Source organism: Protopterus annectens, chromosome 10.part0 (genome assembly GCF_019279795.1).
Source record: "Protopterus annectens isolate FY-2018-M chromosome 10.part0, PAN1.0, whole genome shotgun sequence".
Lineage (NCBI taxonomy): Eukaryota > Metazoa > Chordata > Ceratodontiformes > Protopteridae > Protopterus > Protopterus annectens.
In genome coordinates, this window is record NC_056744.1 from 1,078,813,178 (window position 1) to 1,078,828,159 (window position 14,982).

General features: G+C 43.2%; 1 protein-coding gene across 1 annotated transcript in view; it reads right to left on the reverse strand.

The window, feature by feature from the left end:
• Positions 1 to 14,982, reverse strand: part of LOC122813483 (cytochrome P450 4B1-like) — a 517,660-nt gene that overhangs the window by 429,360 nt on the left and 73,318 nt on the right. The window contains exon 4 of the mRNA XM_044085822.1: positions 1,971 to 2,098. Coding sequence (XP_043941757.1) covers positions 1,971 to 2,098 — 128 coding nt within the window. The remainder of the gene's footprint in view (positions 1 to 1,970; positions 2,099 to 14,982) is intronic.

Consider the following 14,982-nt stretch of genomic DNA (forward strand, 5'->3'; position numbering starts at 1 on the left):
TCACATTCTTCATATTCAGCACTTGTGATTATGTGCATAAAAAACAAAAATACTAAACGTGTGTTGATAACCATACTGGATATTAGTACCCTGTACACTGTTTTACCACAAAACATCAATAAGGATAAGGTCAAAACTGTCTGTAAACAAATGTTTAAACTGTCAACAAATTGATAGTTAAACTGTATTCCAGTGGTGTGAAAGCTAAGAATTATTTCATGCTTCAAGGTACTTTTTCTAATCTAGAAGGGTAGCCACAGGAGCAAACATGACCCCAGCCTTTGCGAGCTTAGTGCTACATGAATGGGAGAGCAACCACATTTAGTTCCCCATTCACACAAAGGCTCAAGTTTTATTGACATTTTACAGATGCGATAGTGGTACGGTAACAGAGTTTTGAACAGTTTACTTTACATGTTAATAATACAACTGAATTCCTCCAATTTACTGTACAATTTAATTGCACAACTGAATTCCTGGATGCTGAAACTGAACTTGATAGGACACTCAAGTCATGTGTTTCCAATGTGTACAGACAAGAAACATTTACTAATACTTAGCTTGCCTTTATTGCACTAATGTTAATTTCTAAAAGAGAACGCGATTAAAGAGTAAAGTATAAGGTAGTTCAGAATAGTGATTCACGATGGAAAATTCTGCAGGGAAATGGACATTTTGACTTATTTTTTTCAAAGAAAGAGGGCACAGAACATGCAGGAAGTAAAGGACAATGATAGGATATTATCCTTCATTATGAATTGTGAAGAAAGTGTGTTAAGCTTCAACAGTTGTCAAGAGGCAGTTAATAGAAAATTGTTGAATACAATAGTGTTAGATCACAGCACTGACATTTAGGATATCAAGAGTGTTACTAAATACAACTGTAAAATACTCCAAAATAATTCTGAGGTTTTCCAGTGGTAGGTAGTGAACTCGACCTCACTTGCAAAAAGATTCTGAATTTAAAAGAGCTTTAGAAAAATATAAGGGAGAGCAAAAGAGTAGGAGCAACAAACCCACAGGCACATGGAGTTGGGGCATGTCTGGACAATGTTGCTTCTTCGCTGAAAGTCTGGACATCCAACTGATATATAATGGGTCCAGCTGGGGGCTACAGTTGGGTACTTGTTCAAATGTTAAACAAAGGACATCTAACCACCTGTAAGAGTTGTAAGGTGGTCTATCTTGGGTATCTTGCAAGCCATCATACATGATTTACAAGCTAACACAATCTTAAGAATGTTACAAAAAGACATGGGAAAGGTATTATGCAGATACTTAATTTGCCAGAATTTTAAGAAATTCAACTTCTTTGTCTTGCATCAAGAGGTGTTGTACAGAAAGGGGAGGATTTTGAAGCCATTTTGGATGAGACAAGCAAGTAAATACAAAGAATAAACCAAGAGCAAATTAGACTATTAGCATTAAAGCGCCTTTAAAACAAGGCATTCCATAGAACACATTATAAGGTTTTACAATGTATTTAAAGTGGTCACTTTACTTGTTTTAACATTCAGAAGTCTCAGTTCTTTAAGAAATGAAAGCAAAAAATACAGGACTTTGACTTATGCCTCAATAAGGTGTTTGCTTGGATTTTATTTAAATCCAGACACATACCACAAGATTCCTTTTTTGGCTAAATCAGCTTACAACCTAATCATAAAGCACTAGCATCTGCTTCTGCAATTCTTAGGCAAGTAGGTTTGGTAGTAGTTGGTCCCACATATTTCATCTTGTAGAACTCCTGGCTCCACTGATGTGCTTGGTGTTTTTTTATCAACATGTTCCAGCATCTAATCAGGGCACCCTAATCTGCCAACTCAAAACATTTGTTCTAGAATCAAGACAGATTAATTACAGTGTACAGGTGAAATTGTACTCATTTTTGTGCACATCCCAAAGAAAATCACACTTGACAAATATCTGTTCCAGTCACGCTTGATAATAGATTTAGAGCAATTTATTCCTACCAGCATGATGTTGACAGAGTCTGCAACCACTCTGACATAAGGTTTTAGAACATCATAGTGAAATGCAGGAGTCAGCATTCTTCTGTGTTGGAACCACTTCTGTCCAGATAAAACCAGCAGCCCTTTTCCTAGAGCACAGAACAAATAAGTTTTCAAATCAGAAAAGTCAGCTTCAACTTCAGTTTTATATATGGGCTTTTATACAAAATGCACTGTACATAGTAATAGCAGCAGTAGTAAACAGACTACCAGGCAAGTGAGGTTAAAAAACAATCAAAAATATAATACAAACACTAAAACCAGACATTATCAGACTTTGTCATGTGTAATATCAGAATGATAAGTTTTCTGAAGAAGCCAGGTAATGATGAATAATCCCAAAACTATTGATGTAGTAAATTTCACAGCTGGGGTGAATGATAAGCAAAAATATGAACCCCAGAGTTCTCAAGATCCGCCTGCAGAATCACTAGCAGTGTATAATGGCACCACTTACTCTTTGGGGTACAACAGACACAAGTCATGTATAAAAAAGCAATCCTAACTCAAACTGTAGTGCCAGTATAGACCATGTAGACCAAGATTAATACATTGGTAGTGAGTAGTAGTAATAAGCAAACTGGGAGAAGAGTTATGTTCTAACTAAGAAAATCCAGTTTAATGTTGGGTAATCCCAGGTAAAGGGCATTTCAGTAATCCAGGCACAGTGAGACTATGGCATGAACTACTACTGAGAGATCAATGTGAGACAGAGAGATGCTAACAGAGGGGAAAGGACAGCAATTTCACAGTAGTAATAACTGTATGTAATAAAATGGCATTATAGTAGGCAGAATATTTAACTAATTTCTTGAACTAGATCCATGTAAACAAAATCAATCAGTTGGTTTATACTGCTGGAGTCTTTAAATTTGAAAAAGCCTATATACAGCAGACATACTGCCAAGAAATGTCCATTGTTTTGTAAGCTGTGTTAGCTCTATCGTAGCAATCTATGTTAGCTCTAACACAGCGAAGTCCTTCACCGACAATGCCTGCTTCTTGGCTGCCCATCATGTGATGCTTTGTTGTTAAAGTGACAGCCATAACTAATATTGCTTCATAAGCATCAGTGTCAGGTCTGAGAAGGGCCACAACAGAAAATTTAAAGAAAAAGGACAAGAGTAAGTACTTAAGTACCAAGATTACAGTATGTGCCTAAACAGTCAATCTACTTAGTCCTGTATGTACTACAGCAGTGATGAAAGGGGGCAGGGTTGTAGACAGAAGCTTCCATTTTGTACTCAGATTGTCAAAAGTGCATACCTACCTCACTTCACATTAAAAATGCCTATCTGTCTCCCAAATGTTGCCTTGACATACTTATTAAATTAATATATTATCATTTTAACTACTATTCCCCCTTCAACCATAAAAACGTTTAGAAGATACTTTGCAGCAATTGTGTCAGTATTAATTTAGGCAGATCTTCTTGCCTCCATAATACTTCAAACATGCTCAGAAAAAAGTCAGCTGAGTGCAACTGAATATGCTCATAAACATGGGTGTTTACACAGTACTAAAACAAGCATGTAGAGGTACATTTCTTAAAATATTGCATGATGTACTTAGCCCCTTTTACTTTATTTTGTTTAGTCTTTGCTGGTCAAGTAGTACTCATTGGATTCAACTGTCTGCTTTCAGAGGTGACTAGAGTGTTCTCATCTGGTTACCTGACTTGCTTAACCCCACATTTATTTTCACACAGTATGCTACAGTAAGCCTCCACCTATCTGTGAAATAGCAACAGTGTCTCTTAAATAGCAAAAGTAACACTGGACCTTTCTAAAAAAGAAAAAAATACACTGAAGTGCACCTCAGAAATAAAGTATTTATTAAACTATCCATTAAATAGCAACAATTTCTCTTAATATATTATTGCTGCACCATGGAATGCAGTCACTTATTTTAATGACTATTATTTAGTCTCCTCTCTCTTAGAAGCTGTGATGATATCGGCAAGTGCCAGCATAGCCAGCTGGAGTTTTATAAAGAATGATATGTCCTTTGAATATCAAACTGATTTATACAAGATGCTTGTGGTACAAATGTATTACAAGTGTATGTCATTTGTATATCAAAATGATATGTGCAGAGCTTGTAATACTTTTGTTAGCTCAGTTAGTCGGGGAGAGCAGGCAAGAATGTCAGCAGAGGATTGTGGTAAGCTGACAAGGAGCCAGTTGTCTGATATTTGCCAAGCCAAAGGACTGGTGCATGCCAACCTGACTAAAGGAGAAATGATTGTAGCCTTAATCACAACTGCAGCACAGACCAGCAACAAGGAGTTATGACCGGACTGTTGATGGGGACTTGCAGTTCTCAGAAACAGGACAGTTCAACTTTTCCTCGGAGGATTTAAAAACCCATCTGGAGTTAAAGACACTTGAACCGGAAGCCAGATGGTTGGCATTAGAATCAGCAGAATGAATGTGGTAATTGGAGGATGAAAAAAAAAGAGACAGATGTATGGAAGCTGAAGAAAATAAGAGGCAGAGGCAGCATGAAAGGAAATGCTGACTCTTTGCCAGGGTCATGGTGGTATTGGGGAAGGGAGTAACTGTACTCCAGAAGCAATAAAGATCAGTAAACTTCTTCCTCAGTACCAAGGAGGAGATAATTTTGATAGTGTAATTCATATATTTCAAACAGTATGCAAACAGTATAATGTTGACCAAGGGCTCTGGGTAAGGTTCTTGACCCCTTTACTCCATGGTAAAGATATAACTGCTGTTTCTAAATTGTCTGATGCTGATTGTTTTGATTATGATAAAGTTACGCACTACTTATTACAATGTTTAAGTCAACACCTGAAGCTTAAAGAAAGCATAGATGCAAGGCAGATGAAAGTGTATGTGATTATATTGCTGAACTAAGCACTTATTTTAACAGGAGAGTGAGTGGGTGTCAGCTCACCACTTTTCAAGGGCTGGCAGACCTTTTGGTGAGGGAACAAGCCCTTATCACCTTGCCTGAGGACATGAGGATCTTGTTGACACACAGGGAATGCAACTCTGCAGATGAAGTGTGGAAAAAAAGAGGATCTATACCTATCAAGCAGGGTATCACTGCACAGGAAAGAGATACCCAGTGCTGCACATGGATATAAGGGAACTCATGGCAGGCAGCCTAAACTACCCCAACAGAGTCTGCCAGTAATAGGGGAAGCCAATAGTTCAGGTACACGGCCAGGATCAAGGGTTAAATGTTTTAAATGAACCAGTGGGGCCATGTAGTGTATAGATGTCCATGGAGATAAGGTGAGGAACAAAAGGTGGGGGAGCCAGCAAGTGGGAATAATGGAATGCCAGTGGTAAGTTGTCTAGACACAACACGGGTACCAAACTACCAGCAGAGTTTATATCTGACTTTGGTGGATGGAAAACAGGCCACTGCCAAGACAGACACAGTCTCTGATATAACCATTGTGAAGTCTGGACTGGGTAAAGAAGAACAGTACCTGCATGGGCAGTCCACTCCAGTCAGAGCTGTAGGAGAGATCCCATTCCAAATGTCTTTGGCCAGGGTTCACCTTCACTGAGAAGGTGGAAAAGGAAGTAAATAGGTGTGTTTGAGGATATCCTTGCAGATGTCTTGAAAGGGAATGATTTTAATAATGTAGTACCTTGTGTGCATGCAGTGACAAGCAGTCAGGCTTGGAGATAGGCATGTGGATCTGGTAGTCTGGGGAAGACCCAGACAGACTGCACACCTGATGCCAGGACTGGTGATGTGGTTACTTCAGGCAGGGAGCTACCATGTAGCAGTGAGACTGAAGGTAAGCTACAGCTGCTGATAGGTACTGATATACCCTTGGAAAAAGTGACTGCAATAGCAGAGGTGAGTAGTACTACCCAGGCTGACAGTGATGCAACACTGTCAGAGGATACCAGGCTTCCTGTGGAAGGGAAGCTGGGAAGAGTTACAAAGAGTTGAGAGAGGCTCAGCTCTCAGACCCAACACAAGAGGCTTGAGGGAGGTAGCTAGGGAGGTGCCTGATTCTCAAGGAAAAGGGGAATCTGTATACTGGAACAAACGGTTACTGTATAGAGAGTGGACCCCTGAGGAAGTGCTAGAAGGTGAGGTAATACAACAGCTGGTAGTGCCAGGAGCTTACCATCAGGCACTTCAAGCCATAGCCCATAACATTCCTTTTGCAGGTAATATGGGCATAAAGCATACCATAAGACATATTATGCAGAATGTTTATTGGCCTGGGATTGCCAGGGATGTAAAGTACAGTTGTGTACACTTACCATAGATGTAGATATTCAAGTGTATTCACTGTTGCAGTCATCACCTGTGGGTTATCCCTGCTGTAGTAGTCCTCGGCCGGCCCGAATACCAGAGTCAATGTTCTCTGCGTTGCCTATTGTCACTTGGTGACTGACATCAGGCCATCAGTGCTATAAAGCAAGGCAGCCGATGCCATTACATCAATTTTTCTTGCCCTAACCAATTAGGAGCCCCAGGAAATATGGTAAGGGTGACCTGGTGGCAAAAAGCCACCATAAGAAGCTTATGTCTCCCTAAGGAAAGAGGATATAAGGGGGAAGGAGGGAGGGAAACCAGGACTGCAACAGTGAATACACTCGACCATCTACATTTATGGTAAGTGTACACAACTGTACTATGTTCTTCGTGTTTCACTGTTGCAGTCATCACCTGTGGGAGGATTCCCAAAGCTGAGGATAGGGGGTGGTAGGATTAGTAATAGACCTAGGCCTGGGTAAGCATGCCCTGCAGAACTACATTGGCAGACCCTACCCTAGCTTTAGAGAAAAGAGGTAGATGGTAATGCTTAGTAAAGGTATGGACAGAAGTCCAGGTGGCAGCTTCCAAGATGTCCCTGGTGGGGACTCCTGTCAGGAATGCTGTGGAAGTGGAGGCTGCCCTACTAGAATAGGTACGAATAGACTTAGGGGATACTTAGGGGATGGTTTCCCATGAAATCTGTAGCAGAAATGGATGCAGTGTGATATCCATTTGGAGATGGTTTGCTTGGAAATGAGTTTCCCCTCTGCCCCCTGGGGCAAAGCTGACCAGCAGTTGGTCTGTTTTCCTGAAGGCTTTAGTACAGTCTAAGTAGTATCTGAGTTGTCTGTGCACGTCTAGTGAGTGCAGAATTCTTTCCCCCTTGTTTTGAGGGTTAGGGAAGAAGGTTGGTAGATATATGGCCTGGTTGAGAATCACATTAGATACCACCTTGGGCTTAAAGGAGGGGTTAGTCCTCAGGGAGACCCTGTCTGCATGGAAAATAATGAAGGGCTTAATGGCCATCAATGCCTGAAGTTCTGAAACCCTTCAGACTGAGGTGATAGCTAGTAGGAAAGCAGTCTTCCAAGAGAGGTATTTTAGTTCTGCTGAAGCAGCAGGTTCGAAGGGTGGTAAGGTTAGGTTTTCCAAAACATAATTCAGGTCCCAGGCTGGAGTGGGTGGCATTTTGGGAGGTCTGATATTCGAAGCCCCTCTGAGGAACTGCTTAATCAAAGGATGTGAGAACAGGGGTGGATCTGTATTGAAATAAGCTGAAATGGCTGAGGCATGGATTTTAATAGAAGAAAAGGAGAGGCCATAATTTAGTAACTCCGCTAGATAGTCCAGGATAAGAGGGATGGAAGGATGTGAGGAACTGCCCCCTCTGGACTGGTTCCAGGACCAGAATCTTTTCCATTTTTCTGTGTAAGATTTTCTGGTGCTGGGCCTTCTGGCCTTTGTGATAATGTATAGGACCTGTTTGCTTAACAGGGGCCCCTTGTTTGCTTTTAGGGTATAAGCCATGCTGTTATTTTAAGAGTCTGCAAGTCCAGGTGCAGCATCCCCCCCCCCCACCTGAGTCAAGAGGTCCGAGATGAGGGGAAGCTGCCTAGGAGGCTGTGATGTCAGGCTGCGCATTAAGGGGTACCAATGCTGCGTGGGCCAATCAGGACAAATGAAGATGGCCTTTGGCCTCTCCTCCCTTATCTTGATTAGTACCTTGGGGATAAGAGGCAGAGGGGGGAATGTGTACATAAAGAGGGAGTTCTAGGGGAAGGTCAAGGCATCCACCTTCCATGCTAGGCAATGATACTCCCTAGTACAAAATTTTTCCAACTGGTGGTTGTGGTGCGAAGCAAAGAGATCCACCTCTGGAGTTCCCCACTCCTGAGTGACTTGCAAAAAGATTTTTCTGTGGAGTTGCCATTCGTGGGGTCCAGCAAGTTTCTGCTTAAGTGGTCTGCCAGGGAGTTGTTGATCCCTGGTAAGTATTTGGCTATTAAGTGCAATCCCATGGAGGAGGCTGTCAGCCGGAGGTTCATGACTAGCCTGCAGAGAGGGTAAGATAGAGACCTTCTCTGTTTTTTAATATACCACATTACAGTGGTGTTGTCTGTTTTGATAAGGAGGACCCCTGGCCTGAGATAGGATTTGAAGGATATCAGGGCCTTTTGTACTGCCATCATTTCCTTCTGGTTGATGTGTAAGGGAAGGTGCTGGGGATCCCAAAGGCCTTGGGTGCACCTTCCTGCTAGGTGAGTGCCCCAAGCAATGTCTGAGGCGTCGATGGTGATGGTCTGGCCAGTAGGGTGGCGGATGAAGGGGAGACCCTTGTTCTTGGCACAGGCCCTTGCCCACCAGAGAAGCTCAGCCCTTATACATGGGATCAGAAAGAGAGGGGTCTCTAGTGCTGACACCAAAGGTTCTGTAAATACCACTGAAGTTTCCTCATGTGGAGTCTAGCCAGAGGAATTAGAAGGATGCAAGATGCCATGTACCCCAAAGTTTGCAGGAACTTCCTCGCTGTGAGATGAGTTCTGGAAGCCAGCATCAGGAAGCTCTGCTTTTCTGGTGATAGGAAGGCCATTTGGGATGCTGTGGCCAGCAGTGCTCCCAGGAAAATGATCCTCCTGGAGGGAGTCTTCTTTGATTTCTTTTCATTGATGGCAAACCCTAAGGAGGTAAGGATGATTTTGCCAAAGAGGAATTCCTGAAGCAGCTTTTCTTTGCACTCTGTCTGAATGAGACAGTCATCCAGATAAGGGTAAATCTGAATATTTCTCTGTCTGCAAAATGCTATGGCTGGGGCTAAGCATTTGGTGAATACCCTGGATGCAGTAGATAAGCCAAAGGGTAGTGCAGGGAACTGAAAGTGTTGTGAGCCTGCTCTGAAGCAGAGGAATTTCCTGAAGGATTCCCTAATGGGGATGTGGAGGTAGGCATCCTTTAGGTCTAGGGTCACTAACCAGGCATTTTTTGTCAGCATACGCAGCCGCTGCTACAAAGTTAGCATTTTGAATTTGGGGACCACCAGGGAGGTGTTCAGAATGGATAGATCTAGGATGGGGTGCCAAGTGCCCTCATTTCTGGAAACAAGGAATAGTCTTGATAAAAGCTTTTGCCTGTTTGGTCTTTGGGAACAGGTTCTACTGCCCCCTGGGATATGAGAGTTTGAACTTGTTTTAATGCCTCTGCCCAATGATTTGCAGGTAAGTCTGGGTACCCTCTTGGAATTGGGAGTTTATTGAAAGAGAATTTGTATCCCTGAAAAATTATCTTTAAGACCATTGGTCTTTGGTTACAAAAAGCCAGTTTTCCTTGCAGAGGGAGAGCCTTCCTCCTAGCTTTTGGTGAGTGAAAGGAGGGCAGAGGGGGGAGAGGGAGTCATTGAGAGGTTTTGCCATAGAAGGATGGCTTAGAACTCCATGCCTTAGGGGCAAAGGAGGTCCACGGTTTGGTTCTCTGCTGTCCCTGGGATAAAGCCCTGGGTGGACTGTCCCTGTGGGGCTTACCTTGCCCCTATCTACTAGGTGCAGGAAAGGATGAGTGCTTAGAGGGGAAATTCCTGCTGAACCTGGGAGGTTGAACTTGAAAGAAATCTTTAACTGTTTGCATAGATTTTGCTTTATCTTCCATCTTTTTAAGCACTTCTGCTTCTGCTGAAACACCTGTAAACTGTGTTCTCTAATATCTGTTAACTGTGTTGTATGATGTACATTTTATGCATTTGCATTTCCTTACTGTATGAATATTATACATGTATTATACCTTTAAAATTATGTAACCCGTATTGTATTGCTTATGGAGCTTTTCTCCCCAGGCCATCACTGAAAATGGGCACTTTCAGGCCCAGTGGACTTCCCTGGTAATCAAACTGAAAATAAATAAATAAAATAAATAAATAATTCCAAACCAGCGGTCCTTATCCAAGGGTGCATCAATTAATTTAAACTTGACATGATCAGGAAGAGGTTGTTCTTTCAACCATGCACGTCTCCTAATGACAGAGCCTGACACTGCTGCCCTGCTTGAGGCTTCTAGTGCGTCTTATCCACAGTGCAAAGAGTGTTTGGCCACTTGACAAGTAGAGTGCAGTAAATCTGCTAAATCTTTAGAAATGGCACAGTCAGGAAAGGAAGAAATCTTTTGTTTTAATAATTCCAAAGTGTGTTGTTGATATTTTAACATATGGAACTGACAGCTGAGTGCTCTGATAGCTAAGGTTGCAGAGATCTATACTTTTTTATCCCATCTGTCCAGAGCTCTAGATTCCTTGTCAGAAGGGATAGGATTCTTTTCAGACCTAACTTTAGCTCCTTTTGGTCCCTGTGTAATGACCTCTGGGTCTGCAGCAGGATTTCTGTACAGGTATCTGTGCAAATCCGGTACTCTGTAATACCTGTCAGAATTAGTGGGAGCAGTTGGGAGGCCATCAGGGGCTAAGCTGGATTCATGGAAAACATCATCCACCACTTCTAAAATAGAGGGTTGGCAAGGGGTCTGTGCTGGGGCAGGTCTAGAAACTCTTTTAGTCATTTCTTAGACTGAGAGAAGTCCTGAGATTCCTAGTGGAAATGTTCCCTGAGGGTGTGAAGGGTTTCCCCAAAGGAAAGGTCTTCTGGTGGGGAGGCAGAAGGAATGGATTCCTCTGCATCTGAGTCTTCATAAGCAGTAAGAGGTTGTTGTTCCTCTTCAAAAAACAAGTAATCAGATTTCTCAGAATCCTGTTCTGACAGTATTTCAGGAGAAGGATGTCTTTTCCTTTTAGAAGATGTGGCCTGACTACCCCTGATAAGGGAGATAAGATCCTCCACCATCTTAAGCATTTGTGCTTGGGGTAGTGGAGCAGAAGTAAGATGGAGACTAGAGGTAGATTTTCTAGGAGTGGCCTGGCTTCGAGGCCTAAGAGTATCCATTGGTCTAACAGAAGCAGTAGTTGAATGAGAGGACATTGTTTTTTGTCTAGAATCAGTGGTGTGAGAGGCCTCCTCAGCAGCCAGTGCCTGCATCACGGCTCCGGACCCAACCGAAGCAGAGATGATCAAAGGCTTGGAAGACAAAGAAGATTTCTGCGGCATACCAGACTCCGAAAGGGTCTCAGTAGAGGCCTGCATAGATATATTGGGCATCAGGGGCTGCGAAAGTGCCTCACTGAATTCCAGAGGACTGATGACCTGCTTACCGGTAGCATCGTCGGAAGGCTTAACCTTGTGTGGTCTGTCTGTCTTTATCTCTACTTTTTTTGGAATATCTATGGATTGCTGGCTGACGGATGCCATCTCAGAATGCAAAGACGGAAGACGAAAATACCTATCTACAATAAGAGCTCTACGATGAATGGTTCTCGCTTGAAGAGGGCACAGAACTAGCAACGGGGACATCGTGGTCTGGGCCTAGTATGAATGGAAGTCTCGGTGTGAGTTCTGCTTTCCACAGGTGAGACAGTTGTTAACTTTTTCGGACATCGGTTAGTGCAAGAAAAAAGGATCCCCAACTGGGTACTTAGCTTTTGACATTTTCAGCTGAAAATTCTAACTCTGGTAGCGACTGACTGGCACACTTGTGAACTGCTTCTGCTATGGACTCCACAGCAAGAAAATAGTGATGTAATGGCATCGGCTGCCTTGCTTTATAGCATTGACAACCTGATATCATTCAGCAAGCGACAGCTGCCAACGCAAAAAAAAATTACTCTGGTATTCAGGCCAGCCGATGGCTACCACAGCAGGGATAACTCACAGGTGATGACTGCAACAGTGAAACACGAAGAACATCAGGATACTGCAGGACCTGTGAGCAGTGCCAAAAAATAGGCAAGACAGGAGACAATATCAAAGCTCCTTTGATGCCTTTGCCTATGACTGAGGAACCATTTCAGAGGGTAGCTATGGATATTGTAGGGTCTCTGAGTAGCTCAAGTTCCACAGGGAAGAAGTGCATCCTAGTGGTAGTCGATTATGCTACTACATACCATGAGGTGGTAGCTCAGTCCTCCATTGAGGCAGAGAAGTTGGCAAATGCTTTGCTAGAAAATTTCAGCAGGATAGGTTCCCAAGAGAAATACTGACTGAAAGAGGTGCCAATTTCATGTCAGACCTGCTGGCTTGTTTGTGGGACCACTGTAGGATGAAGCACCTAAAGACAACCCTCTACCATTTCCATACTAATGGTCTTGTGGAGAGGTTAAACTCTGCACTAAAGACCACACTATGGGCATTTGCAGACCAGTTTAAGAGAAAGTGGGACACATATTTTCCCCATCTGTTGTTTGCTTGCAGAGAGGTACCCCAAGAATCCACAGGTTTTTCACTCTTTGAGTTGTTGTATGGGCATAAGGTGAGGGGACCTTTAGATATGATTCATGATGAGTGGGAGGCGAGTGTGAATCCCACAAGGAATCTGTTGTGGCATATGTCCTAAACCTCAGGACAAGGCTTAGGGAGCTCACAGGCTTGGCCCAGGAGAACCTGGCAGGAGCCCAACAGCAGAAAATATTGTCGTATGACAGGAATGCTCAAGTCAGAGAGTATGCTGTGGGACTGCAGGTGATGGTCCTCATTCCTGTCAGACACAATAAGCTGCAGGCAGCTTGGGAGGGACCCTTCAAGGTGGTAAGAGAGGTCAGTGCTGTTAACTACATGGTAGAACTGTTGAGCAGGAGAAAGGGGCACAAATTGTACCATATGAACATGGTAAAGCCTTACAATGGCAGGGAAGCCCTTGTGCTGAGTATCTGCAGTGGGTGGCAGGAGGAATCTGAGGGGGATTTGGTGACTGATCTCTTCAGTGAGGCTCAGACTGACACCTCAGTGGAAGGGGTAGCAATGTCCCAGTGGCTATCCCCTACCCAGGTTCAAGAAATCCGAGCAGTGTTACAGAAGTTTGGGGACATGTTCACTGTGAAACCAGGGTGCACTCATCTGGTGCAGCACCCTGTGGATACAGCACCCCAAAAGACCTATAAAGCAGATCCCTTACAGGGTGCCTGAGCAAGTTGGACTGACTGAGGGAGGAGATACAGCAGACACTGGAACTAGGAGTATTCAAGGATTCTAACAGTCCCTGGACCTCCCTAGTGGTGCTGGTGCCAAAGAAGGTTGGCAGCACCAGTTTCTGTATGGACTACAGGAAACTAAATAGTCACACAGAGTCAGACACTTACCGCATGCCTAGGACGGATGAAGCCATAGAGCAGCTGGGTGGGGCTAAGTATCTGATCACTACTGATCTTACCAAGGGCTACTGGCAGGTGCCCTTGACTCCCAAAGCTAGAGAGAGGTCTGCCTTTGTGACTCTTTTCGGCTCATATGAGTTCACAAAATGCCCTTTGGGAATGAAAAATGTCCCAGCGACTTTCCAGAGGCTAGTAGATGTCCTTGCTTACCTGGCTGATATTGCCATCTACAGCCATTCCTTGAGCATGTCAGGAAGGTGCTGGACAGACTGCAGAGAGCAGGGTTGACCATTAAGCCCAGTAAGTATCAGGTGGGTATGGCAGAGGTATCCTAACTGGAACATTGAGTCAACAGTGGTAAGATCAGGCCAGAACCTGCTAAAGTGGAAGCCATTCAGGCATGGCCTGCCCCAGTTACCAAAAAGCAGATGAGGGCAATGCTAGGAACAGTGAGTTACTATAGAAAGTGTGTTCCCAATTACAGTACCACAGCTGCTCCCCTCACAGAAATGACAAGGAAAAACAGGTCAGGTAAGGTAGTGTGGATCCCAGCATGTGAGCAGACATTCCAGAAGCTTAAAGGAGCTTTGGGAGTACCCCCTGTGTAAGCCAGTCCAGGTTACAGCAAAGCATTTGTTTCAAACCATGGGATGGGGGCTGTACTTAGCCAGGTTTCCTCAGAGGGAGAAGAGCATCCAGTGGTGTGGCTCAGCCATAGACTCCAACCCAGGGAGGAATGTTATGCAGCTGTAGAAAAGGAATGTCTAGCCATAGTATGGGCACTGCAGAAACTTCAGCCTTTTTTTCTGTGGAAGGAAATTCACCATAGTTAGACACCGCAATCCCTTAACATGGCTACATACAGCCAGCAAGAAAAATTCCAATTTATTAAGGTAGACCCCAGGACTGCAGACATATGACATGACAGTACAACACAACAGTGAGGTCAGCAATTCCAATGCAGATGAGATCTCAAGACAGGGAATAGGATAATATATTCCCATACAGGCTTATTTCTCTTAAGCCCACGTTTCTCAAGGGTCACTTGAAATACTAGCTTGAGTCTTCAAGGGGGGGGGAGATGTGATGATATGGGCAAGTCATCAAAAAAAGAAAACTCGTTGTGCAAATGCTGGTTATAAGCAAACACAGTCAAAACAGGAAAAAAGCCAAACCAGCAATGTCAAAGGATAAAATCTTTGCCAAACCAGCAACGTCAAAGGATAAAATCCTCTAGTACCTGAATGTACCTTTAATTTAATTGGGTTGTATAATGATTAATTAATTAATTACAATTGTATTTTTATTGGTTGGCTGTGTCTTTTATAACTGTATTTAAACCATACTTTTGTTTTAGTTTTTATTACACACTGAGGAAGGGTGTTATACCCGAAAGCTTTGTGTTTGGAAGTGTTATTAAAGATTTTATCCTTCAACGTTGCTGGTTTGGCTTTTTCCATGATATAGGCAAGTACCAGCATAGCCAGGTGGAGTTTTGTTAAAGAATAATATGTCCTTTGAATATCAAACTGATTTATACAA